Here is a 16985-nt window from a genome sequence, read left to right as displayed (position 1 = left end):
TCACTCAGCCGCTTCGCTCGCTCCGAAACTCTGCATTATTATCTACACTTCCTTCTCGACAAGCTTCGGGCCCTCGATCAGCTTGACCTTCCGTCCCTCCCACCAGCACATGAGGCCTGCAAACAGGCTGACGCCGCAGCCCAGCCCAATGAACAGGCCAGCACCCCAGCTCGGCCGGTCGATGCGGTTGTATTCCCACATCATGAAGGCCATGCCAACCTGGAATAGCGTGTTGAGCACGTACATCCAGACCACGAAATCCAATTTCCAATACTTCGTCGCCGGCGCACACACGCCCGAGGTAGTGACTCTCTCGGCGCTCGCTGCATCCACGTCTTCCTGGCGGAGTCGAAACCAGCTCACGTTCTGCTGAGCGAGCCTGCGTAGCCCGACTCTTCCGCTCTCTGGCCCAAGCCCGAAGCGAAAGGCTGCAATGAACCACAGGTCCCTGAACCTCCACGGTGCAAGCCCCCAGGCGGTGAGGCAGAACAGCGCGTTCAGGATCTGCGAGTCGATCTCAATCCAGATCTTCCGCGGAGACGAGTCTGCATCGCCATCGTCGGGGTGGTTCATGGCAGGCGCCGCCTTCAGGAGCAGGAAGAACAGCATTGCTCCCCATGCTACTACGTTCAGCCCGTAGATGGTGATGAAGAATCCAGTGGGAGTGACGACGAACCTGCCGGCTGCGATGAGTCCACGTTTGATTACGGTTGTCCATGGTGCTTTCGGCTCGGCAGTCGCGTGTTCTGCCTCGGTTGCAATGGGAGTGGGAAATGCACGCAGCGTGGCCGTGTCGGCTTCACGTGCGCTGTGGCCGTGAGCGTCGAATTCGACGTCGTCCTGCTGCAGGTCGGTGATGTTCGGAGCGTGTGCGATGGCAGTGCCTGTTGCTGCCCACATTCCAAGCTGCGGGTTGTACTGCAGCAGCTCTTTGGCCGCCGAGACGGACCCGGAGCGCAGCCTGCCAATGACATTTTCGGTTGCCTGTCTGTATTCCGCAGTTGACAGCCTGCCGAGGACATTTGGGGAGGCCTCTTTGCCGGGGGGAGTTGAGGACATTTCTTTTGCAGCGGTGGAGAAGCGAGCGGACGATGGGCGTGGACATGATGCAAGACGCAGCCTCAGCCCCCACTTGAGTCAATACCTACCTCTTCCAGCTTGTGTCCGGCGCATCCGACAATCCGAAAAACGAGCTTGCGCTTCTGCGCCCTCTTCAGCTAGCCCTGTGCACTCCATGACAAGCAGACACTCATCTCGCCAAGCTTTGCCCGACCTGGCCAATCTTGCGCGACGGGAACCTGCGGCTGCTAGATCTCTCTTAGGCTGCACGCTAGCCTTCCAGCACTTCCGTCCCATCTCAATCAGCTTTTTAGCTGCTGACTGATAACAAGCCACCGTCTTCACTACTGCTGTTCACTACTTGGTTCAGCGAAGCGCCCGATCGAGCTGTCCCAGACCGCCGTGCCCTCCTTGCATCATGTCTCGACCCGGTGTTCACCCACGTCGCGCTTCCGCCGTGACCGTTCTGCAAGACGATGGTCGTGTGGATATCAAAGTGTTGGGCAAACTTCCTTTTTCCTTCAGATCCTATCGTTCATTCGGAAAGAGAAGGAAAGCGCCATGGAAGAAACACAAGGAGCAAAGTCGCTTGGACGAAAAGGTATTGCAAGACTTCGCCCACGTTCCGCGCATGAACATTGCCATCCTTATTACTGGATCACGCGGAGATGTCCAGCCCTTCCTCGCTCTGTCCAAGGTCCTCCAAAGTCCGCCGTACTGTCACAGGGTCCGAATTGTCACCCATCCAAACTTCAAAGGATTTGTCGAGGAGAACGGCGCCGAATTATACTCCATGGGCGGGGATCCAGAGAAGTTGATGGCCTACATGGTTCGAAATCCATCAATTCTGCCATCGATGGCGTCAATGAAAGCCGGAGACGTGGGCATGAGGAGAAGAGAGATTGCAGAGATGCTATTCGGTGCATGGCGAGGATGTACCGAGGCAGGAGATGGGATAGAGGATCCCAAGGACGATGACATCCCGTTTGTCGCCGATGCCATCATAGCCAACCCTCCAAGCTATGCTCACATCCACATTGCCGAGAAACTCTCGGTCCCACTCCACATAATGTTTACAATGCCTTGGTCCCCGACCACAGCCTTCCCGCACCCGCTGGCCAACGTCCAGTCAAGCAAATCCAGCAACAAGGTGGCCAACTGGACCTCCTACTACGAAATGGATCTTCTCACGTGGGAAGGCCTCGGGGACCTTATCAACCGTTTCCGCGTACGGACCCTTGATCTCGACCCACTAAGTCCTATCTGGGGTCATCAACTTTTCACCCGTCATGAAGTTCCACATACATATTGCTGGAGTGAAGCGCTTATCCCAAAGCCAGCAGACTGGGGACCACACATCAGCATCAGTGGCTTCTTTTTCTTATCTCTAGCATCGTCCTACACTCCACCGCCCGAGCTTCAAGCATTCCTCGACGCCGGTCCGCCCCCGGTGTACATTGGTTTCGGCTCAATCGTTGTCGACGACGCCCAACGGCTCACAAATATGGTCCTTGAAGCGGTTAAAATGTCAGGAGGTAAATAGATGGCACATATCCTGATCCTTCAGAAACTCATTCAGATGCAGTGCGAGCGCTCGTCTCCCGAGGCTGGGGCAAGATGGGCGGCTCCGACGTACCCGACAACGTCTTCCTCCTCGGAAACGTGCCTCACGACTGGCTCTTCCCGCGCGTGTCCGCCGTCGTCCACCACGGCGGCGCCGGCACCACGGCCATCGGAATTGCGCTCGGCAAACCCACCGTCATCGTCCCCTTCTTCGGCGACCAACCATGGTGGGCGAATATGGTTTACCGCGCGGGCGCAGGCCCCGAGGCAGTCCACTTCAAGAAACTGACAGCCGAAAAGCTCGCGCAAAACATCACGGAAGCGTTGAAGCCCGAGATGCAGGTGCGCGCGAAGGAGCTGGCAGCCAAGATCCGCGGGGAGAGGGGCGCCGAGAAAGCAGCAGAGACATTCCAGTCCATGCCTCAGATGCGGGGCATGGCCTGCGCGTTGTGTCCCGACAGAGTCGCCGTGTGGAAGGTCCGGCAGACAGGCATCCAGCTAAGCGCTGCAGCTGCAACCGTTCTCGTGGCCAAAGGCCTCGTAGACCCGCACGACCTGAAGCTGTAAGTCATCGAAACATCTACCCAACCACCATGACGAACGTAGCTCTAACAGGCAGCACCCAGGTGCGAGCACAAGCGCTGGTACGTCGAAGAAGGCCCGGCAGACCCCCTCGCCGCCATCGTCGGCACCCTCGTCACCTGGGTCCGCGCCTACCAAATCATCCTCAGCGACTTCAAGAACGACCTCTCCAGCTCTCCTTACCCGACCACCCACCACCGCCCTCCGTCCTCGTTCAAATCCACCCCGTCAGAGCCGTCCTCCCCTGCCACCACAACCACCACCAATCCCTCTGCCCTTCAAATCTCCGCCTTCCACCCCAAAAGAAAGCCAAAATCTAAAAAGAATCGCAAACTCCCCACCGCCCTCGCCGCCCTCGCGTCCCGCACCCTCCAACTCACCCTCGTGCGCGGGCCCGCGGCGTTCCTCTACAACTTCGCCAACAGCCTGCACAACGCGCCGTCCGTCCTGCTGCGCGACCCGACGGTGCGCGGGCCCCGGCAGCGCATCGACGGCGTGGCGTCCGGGATGCGGCTGGGCTGGCGGGAGTTCGTGTTCGGGTTCGCGGACGCCGTGACAGGAGTGGTCGTGTTGCCGGTTCTGGGGTGGAGGGATGCCAAGCCTCATCGCGGTGGTAGGGACGCCGACGAGGAGAAGCAGAAGGGAGAGAAAAGAGTGAGGAAGAGAGACCGAGTGCTCGGGGCTACGAAAGGCGTCGGGCAGGCGCTGGCGGGCGCGCCGTTCAAGGTTGGGGCGGCGGTCATGGGGCCGATTGGGTACGGGGCGAAGGGGGTGGAGAGGCAGGTGGCTGGCTGGCTGGCGGAGGCGGAGCGGAAGAAGGCGCTGAAGGGAAGGGAGTTGGTGCTGCCGGAGGATATTGGGAGCGAGGATGTCAAGAGGAAGGTGAGGAGCGCGTGCGAGAAGGCTGGGGGGCATGAGAGCGTGAGGTGGATCACTGAGAGGAGGGTGTTGCAGGGGTGTTGGGAGGTGGCGCGGCTGAAAGACGAGATGGGGGGCAATGTGCATGAGTTCGCTGAGGAGGTTATTGGGAAGTGGGAGGCGTTGAATAGGGGGAGGAGGGGGAGTAGAGGCGCATGAGCGATGGTGGGTTGTAGTGGGATTAGGCTCGCTTTTGCGGCTGAAGCGAGAACCAGGGCTCTCTCGTCGGAGGATTGACCTACGCTATTAGGCTCCCCAAGTCGGAGTCTGGGGTGATAGGACTGTTGATTCTCATGGGAGACTCTAGAGCAAACAATAAACCATTCTTTTCTTAGCCGGACGACTGACCGGCCAACATCCGCCGACATCACCACAAGTCCGCGTCGATATCAAATTCCAGACAGCCACAAACTCAACTTCATGATCGACAGGACTACCTACATCAAGCTTCGGCCGATCGGCGAAGCCACACCCCGACCGCCGACTCGACGTGCCCTTTGTTCCGGAGCAACCGCCTGGCAACCACCGGCAGTATCCGGCGATACCCCGCTCGCCCTGCCCAAATGAGATCATAGCTTCCCGCAAGCGGCCAAGGTTGCGACCGCCGTACGAAGCGTGAGCCGTCTACCTCGCGCCCCGAGATGGTAGTAGGCGCATCTGGTAAGGGATGGGCGTCGTGAGGCTCGGGGCTCGGTGATCCTCAGCCCAGTGGTTCCGAACAAGGCAACTACCTGGACTTGAACAAAAGGCAGCCGTGATCCACACCACGATAGGAAACGGACAGCCTGAGACATCACACACCTCACTAACTTTAATCCTCAAACCTTTATTTCCTACGTCGCCCTCACCATGGCTACCGGCAATCGATCCAGCAAAGCCTCCACCTCATCCGACGCCGCAACCATGGTCGCCGAGAAAGAGTTCTGGCGCGGCCGCAAGAAGCAATTCGGCATTGCGGTTGGCGCTTCCTTCATATTGATTCAGCTGCTCTTCCTCACCACCCTCTGTTACCTATTCGGCTCCATCTACCGGCAAAGCACCCGCATCCACAACCTCAAGGTTCTCGCCGTCGACTACGACGGTGGCCTTATCGGCCAAAGCCTCCGCGGCGCCTACGAGAACCTCGCCGCACCCTCTTTCCCCGGAGTCGAGTTCAAGAACGAGGCCGACGGCTACGCCGACGTGTCCGACGTGGTCGCAGCAGTGCGGCGCGGCGACTACTGGGCAGCCGTCTACACCCACGCCGGAGCTTCGAACCGTCTGGCTGCGGCCCTCGGCGGCGGCGACGCCGCCTCGACCTACAACTCGTCCGCCGCCGTGACGTACGTCTGGAACGAGATCCGCTACGCCACCGTCGCCGCCGGCTCCATCAAGGGCAACCTGGAAACCCTCGTCTCCGTCTCGCGCGCCGTCTACACACACCTCAACGGCAGCGCCGCGCTCACCTCGCTCGCCCAGTCGGACCCGGCCGCCGTCGCCGCCTACCTCAACCCCATCCAGGCCTCCTCGACCAACATCAAGCCGTCCCCGCAGGCCGCCAAGACCGTGTACAACACGATCCCCATGGTCATGGGCATCATCATGCAGTTCTTCTTCCTCATGGCCGTCAACGGCGTCGCGTCGTCGCTGCAGCTGTACTCGCACCTGCCGTTCGCGCAGAACCTGGCGGTGCGGTTCGCGCTCTCGCTCGGCTACACGCTCGTCGGCGCGCTCTGCCAATCCGCCTACTTCTGGGCGTTCAAGGAGTCGTGGGAGCAGCCGGCGTCCGTCTTCGCGCTCGTCTGGCTGTGCCTGTGGCTGTACCAGCACGTGCAGTTCCTCGTCTTCGACGTCGCCACCACCTTCATCCCCATCAGCTTCGTCCCCTTCTTCGTCCTGTCGTGGGTCATCGCAAACGTCACCAGCACCATCGCGCCCTTCGAGCTCAGCCCCGGCTTCTACCGCTGGGCCTACGCCCTGCCCGCCCACGAGACGTGGCAGGTCCTCATGACCATCTGGTCCGGCGGCGCCGTCAACAGGCTGTATCGCGCCCTGCCCATCCTGTTCGCGTGGGTCGTCGTCATGGCGCCGTCGGCGTTTTTGGCGTTGAGGTGGCGCTGCGCGAAGGCGGTAGAGGCGGCGGCCGAGGAGGCCGAGAGGAAGGAGAAGGAGAGGGCGGAGATTGAGAAGGAGGTCGGCGGCGGGCTGCGGGAGGAGAGGGAGAAGGCTCGGGGAGCTGCGGCTGGCCGCCCTAATGTTGACGGTGGATCGGAGGAGAGGAGGGAGTCGGAGTACTTCCCGAGTTTGCCGACGCCGTTTGAGAACACGCTGAGGAAGGTGTTTTCGGCTTGAGGGGTGGGTGCTGCGGCGGAGAGTGGGTGTCATGGTTTGCTCATCTTCCTTTATATCTTAATACTCTATACTCGTACAATACGAAGTGATAAGCCAAATATATATATTGGTTCCAATCCGAGTTACCTATAAGCGCCGATTCCATCAAGCCTTCGATCTCCCACAGTATTTGCTATACCAGTTGCTGTCTACTCTTCACCTCTTATTCAACACCGCACTGCATCAGCACTGGGATTCATGCCGTACACCTTCGCGACCTTGCCCATATGCAAAAACTCTTTGACACATGACTCACGTGAGCATATGAGAACGACACTGACCGAAACTCCGCTTCCCTCCTCACGTTCCCAACTCTATTAGTGCAACAGTCGAATCAATACGTCGTTGGCACAAGAACTGACTACACTGACGTGACCGTAGTTTGGACAGCTTGAGCAGTGATCAAAAGCAAAGCCGTGATTGTTTTTTTCGTGAACGTTGCATGAGGGGGGATTGCAGAATGCGGGTGAGTGGAGCAGAGTTGAGGGGAGCGAGAGAATATTGCCTCGTTGCCATCCTCAAGAGATGCCAGGGAGTGGAGGGGCTCGCTCACCTCCGCTCAGTGATGGAGAGAGTTCGGGTTGCTTGGCGCAGTGAGTGAGTGAGTGAGTGAGTGAGTGAAAATAAAAGTGGGGTATATGTACCCAGTCCGCAACTTCCTTCACTATCATCCAGCTAATGACGGCTACGTGGTTCAATGGTTTACGAACCGCCCACGACTCCTAGGCAGCGCTTGTGGGATAAAGCGTACGGATACAAAAAAGGCGATGGCCCCTCGTGTCGCCTTTCTGCAGCAGTCCATGCCTGCTATGCCAGCTTAGGGAGTCCTGCGGGGCCTTGCCCATGTAGCGCGGCGGTGCGGTGCGGTCCAGTCCTGGGTTCAATTCCCTGCGGCGGCGGCTTCAGTTTTGCTATTTTTTTGGTGTTCTGGAGGGCGGTTGATACGAGTCTACGTGCAGTTGACAGCCACCCCCCATTGAGTTGACACTGCAAATTCCCACGCCTGATTTGTCTCACTAACTGATTGTGATAGTCGAATCTAACAAATCTTACCCAGCGAAGCCGCGTAGCTAGTCTAGTTATTTTATATAGTCTTTTGCTATCTGTATTGACAACGTAACGGTCACCTCATAGCCCTTAGTCGAAAGATTCATCCGCCTCCTCTGCGTACCGCTTATTACCTTCTCACGTGGCAAGAACAGCCCTAGTAATATGCCTTGTCTTATGTCCGCTGACAATTATGTGGGTCCAGGCGTCTAAATCCGGTGCCTTTCGACGCCGAACTTTCCCTATTTAAGTCGAGAGAAGACCGGTTCCTCAAGTTCATGCATGTTCATGCTTGACTTTGCCAATCCCACGAGGCTTAGTATCAATCGAAAGGCCACCACGGATATATTTACATTACTTGTCCGCCTGTTCGTCCCCCACTAAGCTTTTCCTCTTAGAATTCGTCCTCCCTATCTAAGTATCTCTGCTGCCCAAGGTGTGTAGGGAATACCGTCTACTATCATTATAATCCTATGGAGTTCGCCATCATGTCTCTACCATGATGGAGATCGCCATCGGACCATGGTCATCATATTTTCCGCCAGCGTTTAGTACAATTAAAAGTCGTGATAGAGCCGCTTGCATCTAACGAAGAGAACCGGAGGCGACCGAGTGTATTCGATACTCATACGCTGTACTTTCGAGTAAAGAAAGCCAGTCACACTGGTTGGGTATTGCACTGAAGGCTCCTCTTGACGTCGGCAGGAACATCGACAGAAGTGCTTAAATAAAGAGAGCATTGAGCTACTGTTGCACTGCGCAGCTGCTGCTCTCATGACCTGCCAACAGCAACCTGTCCAACTCGTGATCCGAGTAACTGCCGTAAATTGGCACATGCGTCGTCACCCGCATCACTGAACCTCCGACGACTCTGAACGCGTGATGATGACACACGAGCAAGTTGGTTTCGGAAGGGCGAAAATCAAAGTCGTCCAGGTGAATGAACCCATTTCGATGAATTAAAGAGGTCTGTACACTCGATTGCCTTATCCAGAACAGAACAACCAACCCGTCCTATGTCAAGCTTGAAAACAACTCCATCTCTCTGCTCATTCCCCTTCCTCACGACTTCCCTCCCTATTTGCCGTCCGACCGCCCGGTCGGCTCACGTTCCATTTTTGACGGTCCGCTTGACCATCGTGCTACACATGCCGAATGAAAGAGATATAGAACTGAGAAGACATGCAGAACGGCAAATGTCGGAGAGAAACTCCATCGACACCGCACTACGAAACTGGCAGGAAAGACAAGGAAAAACGGACGCACGCACCACTCCAACGATCCGCTCGCCGTTTCGCACACCACGAACCTAGGAAACCAGGCAGAGAATGGGGAGTTTGAACAGCATTCGCAAATACCAGCGATATCTTGATAATCAACACCTCGAAAAAGAAGACGTGAACGAGGAAGAAAACCGACCGACCCATGCTTTCTCGACCAGTTAAGAAATACAGAAGAGAGGAGGGAAAAAATGCCTTATCATGCTTATCCTCGTGCCCCAACCTCATGGTCTCTTTATTATTACGTTTGTTCTCTTTGTCCACTCCTCAACCTCCTCACCTCATTCACCGTCCATAGCCCAAGTCCCTGAGCCTGGTACAGCTCGGCTTCGGCATCTTCCTCGCCTCCTTCATCTTCGTCTCATCCACAAAGAACCAGCCCTGCGCGTCCTGCATCAGCCGAGCCTGGCGCTGCTGCTCGATGTCGCACTCGACGTTCAGATGGCTCATGTACCGCACCTCGGCCGTGCGGTCCAGCTCCTTGAGCTTGCGCCCGCTCAGGTCGTCCACGTCGGCCGGATTGACCCAGTAGGGGATGTTGAGGCGCGCCGACGTGCGCTGCAGCGTGTGCGGCGGCACCGCGCCGTCGAAGCGCACCGACGGGCCCGCGGGCGTCGAGCTCGAGCCGGAGAAGATGGACGACAGCAGCGGCAGGATGAAGAGGAATAACAGCGGCAGCAGCGACGAGAGCGTGCTGCTGATGCTAGGTGCCTGGGCCGCTTGCTCGGCCGCCGTCGGCCGTCTGCGTGGTCTCGCGCCGCCGAATTGGTGCACGCGGATGCCGGGGCCGCCGCCAAGGTTGAAAACGAAGCCAGGGCCGGTGTCGAAGCCCATACCGCCTGTGATAGAGAAGACGATCCAGTCAGTGTCGGCCGTCCTTCCTGTAGTCTACCCATATTCGCTCTGGTTGGTAAAAACTCACCAAAGGGCCCTCCTCCAAACCCTCCTCCGCCGAAGAACTGCCTGAACAGCTCTTCCGGCGACATCTCCTCTTGGTAGAACCCTCCACCCTGTGCTCCTCCGGGCGACCTCGCGAAGCCGCTGAACGGCGAAGCGCCGGCCGCCGATGCACCGCCGCCGAACCTGCTTTCCGGATCGCCGCCAAACTTGTCGAACTTGGCCTTCTTATCAGGATCCGACAGGATCTGAAAAGCCCTCGATACCGCTGGACACCAAACATATCAGCTCTCTTGCCCAAGAAAAAGGGCCCCGCATCCCAGGCCATCCCGCACAAATGAAAGCCCCCCACCCAAGCACCATCAACGGATGGACAAACGACTTACACTTGAACGCCTCGTCCGCGCCCTCGTACCCGTTCTTGTCCGGATGCGTCAGCAAGCTGAGCTTGCGGTACGCCTTCTTGATCTCCGCGTCCGACACCACCGCCCGCTTCTCCTCCAGCCCCAGGATCTCGTAGTATGCCGTCGGCGAGCACTTGCGGATGCGCAGCACCGCCGCCTTCTGTTCCACCGTGTACGCGCGCCCCGCCGACCCGTCATGGTGCTGCCGGTGCCGCGCGCCGTCGGCGCCGCCCGAGGCGTCCGCGCCGCTAGCTTTGGCTGACATTTTTGTGCGTGATGGTGGAGATGGCGTTTGTTTGGCGGTCGTTTGCTAGCGGTGATGGTAGATGGCGGTGGTGGTGGGGGAAAGATGCGGTGGGCTGTTTGTCTCTGGTTGTGTGTGTGTGTGTCTTTGGTGGCCGAAAGTGACGGGTGCGAGTGTGTAGATTGATTCGGAGTCCGGCGGCGGTGGAGACGGACGCTGTTTGTCGGGTGGTGGTGTGGGTGGTGTGTCGCTGAGAGCTTGCCCGGCGCAAGGCGTGGGAAAAGGCAGTCCGCTGCAGGCGGGCGGTCCGAGTCTAAAATCCCGTTCTTCGCTCCTCTTAAGCGTCGTCCTTTGGTTGAGTTGATGCAGCGGTCAAAGAGTCGTGTGCGGTATCGCGGCGTTGTTGTGTGTTGGTAAATTTCCCCCGTTATCTTTAAGATGCCACAGTGGTAGTATCGACGTCGGTCTGCCTCTCTTCCGTCGGCGGGTCGGCCAAGGCCGGGGGATTCCAGGAAAAGGCGGCGGCGGCGACGGGGGGCGGACCAGGGCCGGGCTTTCTTGGGGTCGATTGCTTCAGCGAGAGCGCGGGCTGCCACGGGCGGAAAGCGGAAAAAAGCTCAGACCTTCCATTTCGGAGAGGCAGGAGCAAAATCGGCCCTGCCTCCGCTGCAGGTGGCCGCTCTCGCCTCTCGTACGCCAGCGCTGCGGCCGCGGCAACCCCCGCCAAAATGCTGGCCTGACGCCAATCCCATCGAGCTTACCCTGGCTGCTGTATGACGAAACCGTCTTTTTTCGTGACGCGCGCGACACCACCACCTCTAACCCGCGCCAACGACGACGTTCCTTCACCCTCCACCCTTCGCAATCACAACAATGGCCGGCGAACCTACCGAGCAAAAAGTCAAGACCGGCGTCGCGCAGACGTTGCGAGCATGGGGAGGTGCGTACAATTGCACAACATACCCATCCCCACCAACAAATGCGCCGGCAATGGCAGCATACGCCTTCATCCAAGCCCCAATGGATATCCAAGAGCTAACCTCTGCCCCAAAAAATAGACAACCCCCTCCCCGCGACGCTCACCGCGACGCTCATCACGGCCCAGCACATGCGCCCGTTCCAGCCACTGCCCATGCTCTTCCCGCCCGTCCTCCTGCTGTCAAGCTACCTGAACCTCAACGGCTACAAGAAAGACGCCGCCGGCATGACGGCTGCCTGGAGTGGCTTGTACGTGTTGCTTGCGCGGAGAAGGAAGCAGGTCAGTCAAGCCTCGTTGTGTTTTGCCCCCTGCTGCAGCAAATTGGGAAGAAACTTTTTGGAGGCATTCGTTGCGCTGTGGGAGCGGGTCATAGGGCGGAAGTGATTGATTATCGATGCTGACGTGCTATGTTTTCCCACAACAGAGATTGTACTCCAAGTTCGGCGCTAGAGGTATTACCCGCGGCGCGACGGTGGCGATGTGCGGAGCCAATTTGGTCGGCGGTGGGTTGGCATACGCGTTTGGAACTAGGGAGGCGGAGGAGGATTGATGATAGAGACTACAGGTTACCAGTGGTTAGAGTAGAAGGGCAAGTCATCACGAACTTACGATAACAAATGTAACATACAGTGTCACAGCGGGCAATTTCTTGTGTCGCCCGCTGTGGTGTAATCAACTGATGCAACATAAGCATTGAAGACAAGCATTTTGGCCAACAGGTGGGCATTAGGTAAAACGGCTCAATATCCACACATGAATCCCGCAATCAGATAGGTAATCATACCAAAAACAATTTATGCATGGTTCTATGGTACCACCTCCCTTCCGTTGCACCTCATCATTCATGGATGGTTCTCGAGCCATCTAAATTTCCAGTCCCGCATTGAACGCCCACCATGCATCCGCTCCCAGAAGATCAACCCATCATCATTGCCCTGAGCTTTAAGACGTGTCCATCGCTTCGCCGCCGGCAGCTTGGGCGCGTTCGGCCTGTTTCAGAGCCTTCCTCTCGGCCTTGAACGCTTCGATCTTGCCCTTCAGCTCTGTATCCGGAATGACATCCTCGATCTTCAGCGGTGCACGGTTGAAAGGGTCGTGAGGATCACTGAGAAGATGGCTCTGGATGACAGCACGGTCGATGGTCATCCTGCTTTGGGGGAGGATGACTGGATCTTTCATGATGTCGAAAATGAGCGGGTCCAAGAACTCGTCCGGAATATCGCCCAGATCAGCCTCTTCTTGATCATCCGCCTCCTTCGCTTCCTGGACCTGGATTGCCAATCGCTCCCATTTGCCAATCTCTTCCTCGGACTTCAAAGCAAACCTCCTCATGATACTAGTAGCCTTGTTGAAATTGTCCGGCTTGTAAGAGCGGCCATCTCGCGCAATCGCAAGACGGAAGTTCTCCTTCTCCATGAGGTTAATGTAGACGTCGACGATTTCTGAAAGCATCGACTTGGCATTGAAGCCATACTCCTGCGGGTTTTCGACCTTGAGATTTGTCTGCTTGGGACCCACCAGCGCGTCCAAGTTGTAGTCCAGCATATCAGCGAGACGCTGCACAATCTCCGGCATGGTGAATGAATCGCTCAGGGCTTCTGTGAAAAGCTTCAACATAGCCACAGTCTCGTTGGTTAGACCCATATAGCTCTTGGCCCTGCCCTTGGCTGACTCGAGAGCCTCTTCTTTCTCCTTTCGGATGTTCTCATCCGGAATGAGACTCGGATCGCGAAGTTGTTTGGTAAGATCATGGATCTGGGTGAAAGCTGTGAATGACTCATCAAGGACGAAGGTAACGTCGTTGAGAAGCAAATTGACGAAACGGACGAAAAAGTCCAGGTTGACCCTGCTCAGTTATTAGTATCAGGAGAACATGGGGTCGTAGAAATCGGAAACAACGTACTTGGCCTCGGTTCCCAGATGATCCCGGTACACAGGGTTGCCCCAGACGCACTTGAACACCTGGAAAATTTCGTATCTGATGTTGAACTTATCGTAGAATTGCGTGTGTGCGCCAGTGCTTTCGCACTCAATGTAGAACTGCATCAAAGCATGCAGGAGGTTGTCGGTAGCAAACTTAGTCGCAAACAGAAGATCTCCAAGCACGCCCTTAGACCTGCCTTGGAAGGGTAGTGTTCCGTAGTAGAGGATGGTGACAAGTCCAGACTTGAGATAGGGGTTTCTGATGTAGGCCGAGCTCCGCAGGAATGTCAGGCAAATTGCGATTAGTTCTTCGCACTGTGTCGAGGTAGCAATCTGAGGCATCATGCGTGTGATGAACTTGAAGTTATCCACAATGTCTTCGAGAAAGTACTCCGGCAGACACTTGAAAGCCTCTGGTTGCTGTGCAGGAAGCGGAAGCTTGAACGGCTTCTGAGGGTAACCGGGGCTGACGATACGAAGCAGCCAGACAATGACGTATCGCATGAATTGCATAGCTCGGCCTTGGATCGTCTCATCGAGCAGAACTCCCTGAGTTGCCAAGATGGTGCAGTGGCTACGTTCGACCGCATCTTTGTATTTCTTCAGAGCATTTTCGAATAGCTGTAGCTGCGCCGGGTTCTTGGTTGAAGTAAGTATATTGCCACGATCAGAGAGATTTTGCAAAACTTACATGAGCGTACTTGTGCCTCTCCGTCTCGAACTTCTCAAGCTCACGTTCCATCCATTTGAGGTCCTTCTGGAGCTGGGTCAATTTGCTCTGAGCAGCCTCGGTACCATAGTGATGAGCTGCTACAGTGAGGAAGAAGCACTCTGAGATGAAGTTGTTTTCTCCTTCGACTTTCGTGGAATAAAACTCGTCAGATGCAGTCTGATCTGCGTTCATCTTCGTCTCGTCGCTTATGTCGACACGTGGGTTTCTCCGCAAGTACTCGATATCAATACGGTCGATTTTAGAGAACGTCGAATCCATGAACGGATCGCAGAGGCGATCGAGTATAACCGTGATATTGTTCATGAAGCCATCAGAGGAGACCTGCTTTGCATCGACACGCATGGCGCGCCGCTTGTGGTTCTTGTTGACCGTCGCCGCAAACCAATCAAGCATGTTCGATCGGGAATCCTTTGCCCGAATGAAGCGGTTAGCCACGTCGAAGAGCTCGTCCTGGTGTGTTGCCAAGGTCATGCGGAGAGCCCTTTGCGCGTTCATGATGACAGACCTATCCCTCGTTCGTGATCCGGCAAAGTAGTTCAGCGCGACTTCGGCCTGTAATGGCGAGAGCTTGAAGAAAGGTCCCAGCAGAGTGTCATTCTCCAGACTAGGAGCACCGATATCCGATGGCAAGAACCTGGGTGACTGCGAGAGAGCCACTACAAGTGAAGGATACTGGCAGATGTTGCGCAGGGCCTGCCAAAGAGTCACTTATTTGGGTCGAGACTGAGGATCATGTTACATACCAGCATGTAAGGTTTGAATTGGTCGTTCATGCTCTTCTTGCTCAAATCCTGGCTGAGCTGCTCCACTGCACCAACCAAGGCTTCCTTTATAGACTCGTCTTCCTCGAATCGGGAGACAGCTTCGTTCAGGAAGTCATGGCATATGCCGTGTTCATCTTCAGGATCGTTCAGCAGGTGCTGGGCCAGAGGATTCACAAGCCAAGCGTCCAAGCCGAACATGTCGGGCACGTTGACCGCGAGCATGGTGTAGCTCAAGGTAAGCCTCCGAGCCTCCCTCATCACCTCAGCTCTTTCCGGGTCGCTCTTGTCTGCAGTGGTTGCACCTCTCGAGACTCTAGCAGCACGTTTCCAGCATGAAAGTAGCCAGTTCAACGGCTTGCCATCAGGCCGGTTGGACGCACCCTCAAAGAGCACCCCTTCCAGCACAGTTGTGTTCAGCAGCAGCGGGCTCCCAGCATCCTCTAGGTCCCCCTTCACGCCGGGCACGTACGTCAAGCGGTTTCCGTGCGCATCCTGCGCGTGTGCCTCATCCAATGTCACCCTGAAGATTGTGCTGAGTATCCTATGCTGCCACGTCTCAAAATTCTCAGGCGCCGCGGCGGGACGGGGTCGTGGCCGAGACTCGCTCTCATTATCACGCTTCTGGGGTAACGACGTCGGAGCTTTCTTGGTTATGCTGATCTTTGGCGCGGAGACTTGGTCCTCGGTCACGGCGGCAGGCGTGGAGCTCGGGCTGGGCGATGGTACTGTAGCCGGTGTCGGACTTTGGGCGCTTGCGGGCTGCGGCGTCGAGGCAGAAGGCGAGGCAGCTCCCGATGGGGGGTTTGAGTCGCCTGGAACAGGCGATGCTGGAGCAGAAGATTGGCCTCCGAGCTTTGCGAGACGCTTGTTGCGGATCTGCTCAAAAGTATCAGTGCGATGCGGTTTGGGTGGCCAGGTGGGTGGGGCAAAGGTACCTTATCCGCGTCGGACAGCGCGTCGGACATGGCGGTTCAGTCTGCTTACAAGATCTGCAAGAAGCTCTGACGTGGGGTGCAGCGGGCGCAGCAGATGAGGAAAGGCTTGGGGGTGGTGGGAAGTTGGAGGTGTGGCCGTTGAGCCTGGAGCTGTGGTGAGGCCGGCTTGAGCTAGAGGCGATGATGTACCCACGGCACCAGGCACCCGCTCCCTGGCTTCCCCCGCCGCCCGCTAAACTCCGCACCTAAAGTTCGCTGCGGCAGGGCTGCAAAATGTCTAAATAACGCCTGCTGCTTTACCTTTACATGTCTCGTCACACTCATGGGCATGGATTTCTCGAGCGGCGTCTCACGGGGCATTGGCCATGCGCTGCATGCCAGATGTACTAGACTGTGCCTTTGACCATGGAAAGCGCTCGAATGTGAGAGTCATGATTTTCAAGTACGGACCACTGGCACGCCGGCTCAACTGTCACAGCGGGCGACAAAAGAAGGGTCCCGATGTAAATGTGAGCTTTAAATGCGCACATTTACGCCCGCATCCTTAGATTCAACTACCCATGAATATAGTGCACAATCTATGGGAGGGCAAATTTCTTTTGCCACCCGCTGTGCCGTCACAGTGTCCCAAGCTGCTGTTCCAGAAAGAGGCAGTGGTGAATCAATGATAGCGATGTCAGACGCAGAGAGAAGCGGCCCAACGACCCTAATTACGCTTTTGGGCAATGGAGTACCGCAGGTTCGACAGTTGCTACACCGCATCTGCTGCTACATACAAGCAAGATAGCTAACGGAGCATATCGGACACCGATCTACTTCGTACTGGCATCAACCGCAGCGGCGGCCGATCCGACTCGCCAAAGGCCTGCAAATCGAGTGATTACCTGAGCGTGCGGAAAACTGGGGAAGGCAATAGCAGCGGTGGGTCTTCAGCCCTGCAGATTGCACCGGTGACGGCCGCGATATTCAGTGCGTCGGACTGGCGCCGCCGAAAAAGCGTCGCATCCCTTAGAGACGACTGCCGAATGGGGCAGGATTGAGTGCCAGAGGCCATCCTCATCCACGCCCACGCAGCGCCGCGGCGGGCGATCGGCGCGCAGCTCGTGCATAAGGCTGCCACCCAGCTTGTGCGCGCGGTCGTCAGCACCGCGTTGATCCGGCGCCCAGCTCCCACGAGCGCGCGGCGTGGGCGGCGGCGGCCGGTGGCATGGAAATGAGCACCAGGGCCGGCAAGGGAAGGGGAGCGGGCCCGAAACGGAGGCTCGCCACGGACTCAGTCAGGCTCAG

General features: G+C 57.0%; 6 protein-coding genes across 6 annotated transcripts; 3 read left to right on the top strand and 3 right to left on the bottom strand.

Moving 5' to 3' along the window:
* Window positions 1-42: 42 nt before the first annotated feature.
* SLS55_002293 (uncharacterized protein) lies at window positions 43-1059 on the bottom strand (the record flags this gene model as incomplete). The annotated part of the gene is made up of 1 exon (XM_066773775.1): window positions 43-1059. One exon carries the CDS (start codon window positions 1057-1059, stop codon window positions 43-45), a length of 1017 nt encoding a protein of 338 aa, XP_066636342.1.
* Window positions 1060-1690: 631 nt separating this feature from the next.
* SLS55_002292 (uncharacterized protein) lies at window positions 1691-3189 on the top strand (the record flags this gene model as incomplete). The annotated part of the gene is made up of 2 exons (XM_066773774.1): window positions 1691-2315; window positions 2882-3189. 2 exons carry the CDS (start codon window positions 1691-1693, stop codon window positions 3187-3189), a joined length of 933 nt encoding a protein of 310 aa, XP_066636341.1.
* A 26-nt stretch (window positions 3190-3215) lies between these two features.
* On the top strand, window positions 3216-4281 carry SLS55_002291 (uncharacterized protein; the record flags this gene model as incomplete). Its single annotated transcript, XM_066773773.1, is given in 2 exon segments — window positions 3216-3224; window positions 3238-4281. 2 exon segments carry the CDS (start codon window positions 3216-3218, stop codon window positions 4279-4281), a joined length of 1053 nt encoding a protein of 350 aa, XP_066636340.1.
* Window positions 4282-4971: 690 nt separating this feature from the next.
* On the top strand, window positions 4972-6453 carry SLS55_002290 (uncharacterized protein; the record flags this gene model as incomplete). Its single annotated transcript, XM_066773772.1, has 1 exon — window positions 4972-6453. The coding sequence occupies one exon, from the start codon at window positions 4972-4974 to the stop codon at window positions 6451-6453; it is 1482 nt and encodes a 493-aa protein (XP_066636339.1).
* A 2651-nt stretch (window positions 6454-9104) lies between these two features.
* Window positions 9105-9715, bottom strand: HLJ1 (Chaperone protein dnaJ; the record flags this gene model as incomplete). Its single annotated transcript, XM_066773771.1, has 2 exons — window positions 9105-9658; window positions 9712-9715. The coding sequence occupies 2 exons, from the start codon at window positions 9713-9715 to the stop codon at window positions 9105-9107; spliced, it is 558 nt and encodes a 185-aa protein (XP_066636338.1).
* Window positions 9716-12285: 2570 nt separating this feature from the next.
* UFD2 (Ubiquitin conjugation factor E4) lies at window positions 12286-15728 on the bottom strand (the record flags this gene model as incomplete). The annotated part of the gene is made up of 5 exons (XM_066773770.1): window positions 12286-13189; window positions 13217-13905; window positions 13958-14692; window positions 14743-15639; window positions 15699-15728. The coding sequence occupies 5 exons, from the start codon at window positions 15726-15728 to the stop codon at window positions 12286-12288; spliced, it is 3255 nt and encodes a 1084-aa protein (XP_066636337.1).
* Window positions 15729-16985: the final 1257 nt, after the last annotated feature.

The sequence above is a fragment of the Diplodia seriata genome (assembly GCF_021436955.1).
Source record: "Diplodia seriata strain FDS-637 chromosome Unknown scaffold_2, whole genome shotgun sequence".
In the NCBI taxonomy this organism is placed as follows: Eukaryota; Fungi; Ascomycota; class Dothideomycetes; order Botryosphaeriales; family Botryosphaeriaceae; genus Diplodia; species Diplodia seriata.
Note: the sequence above shows the minus strand (reverse complement) of the source record. Positions and strands in the feature narration are given on the sequence as shown.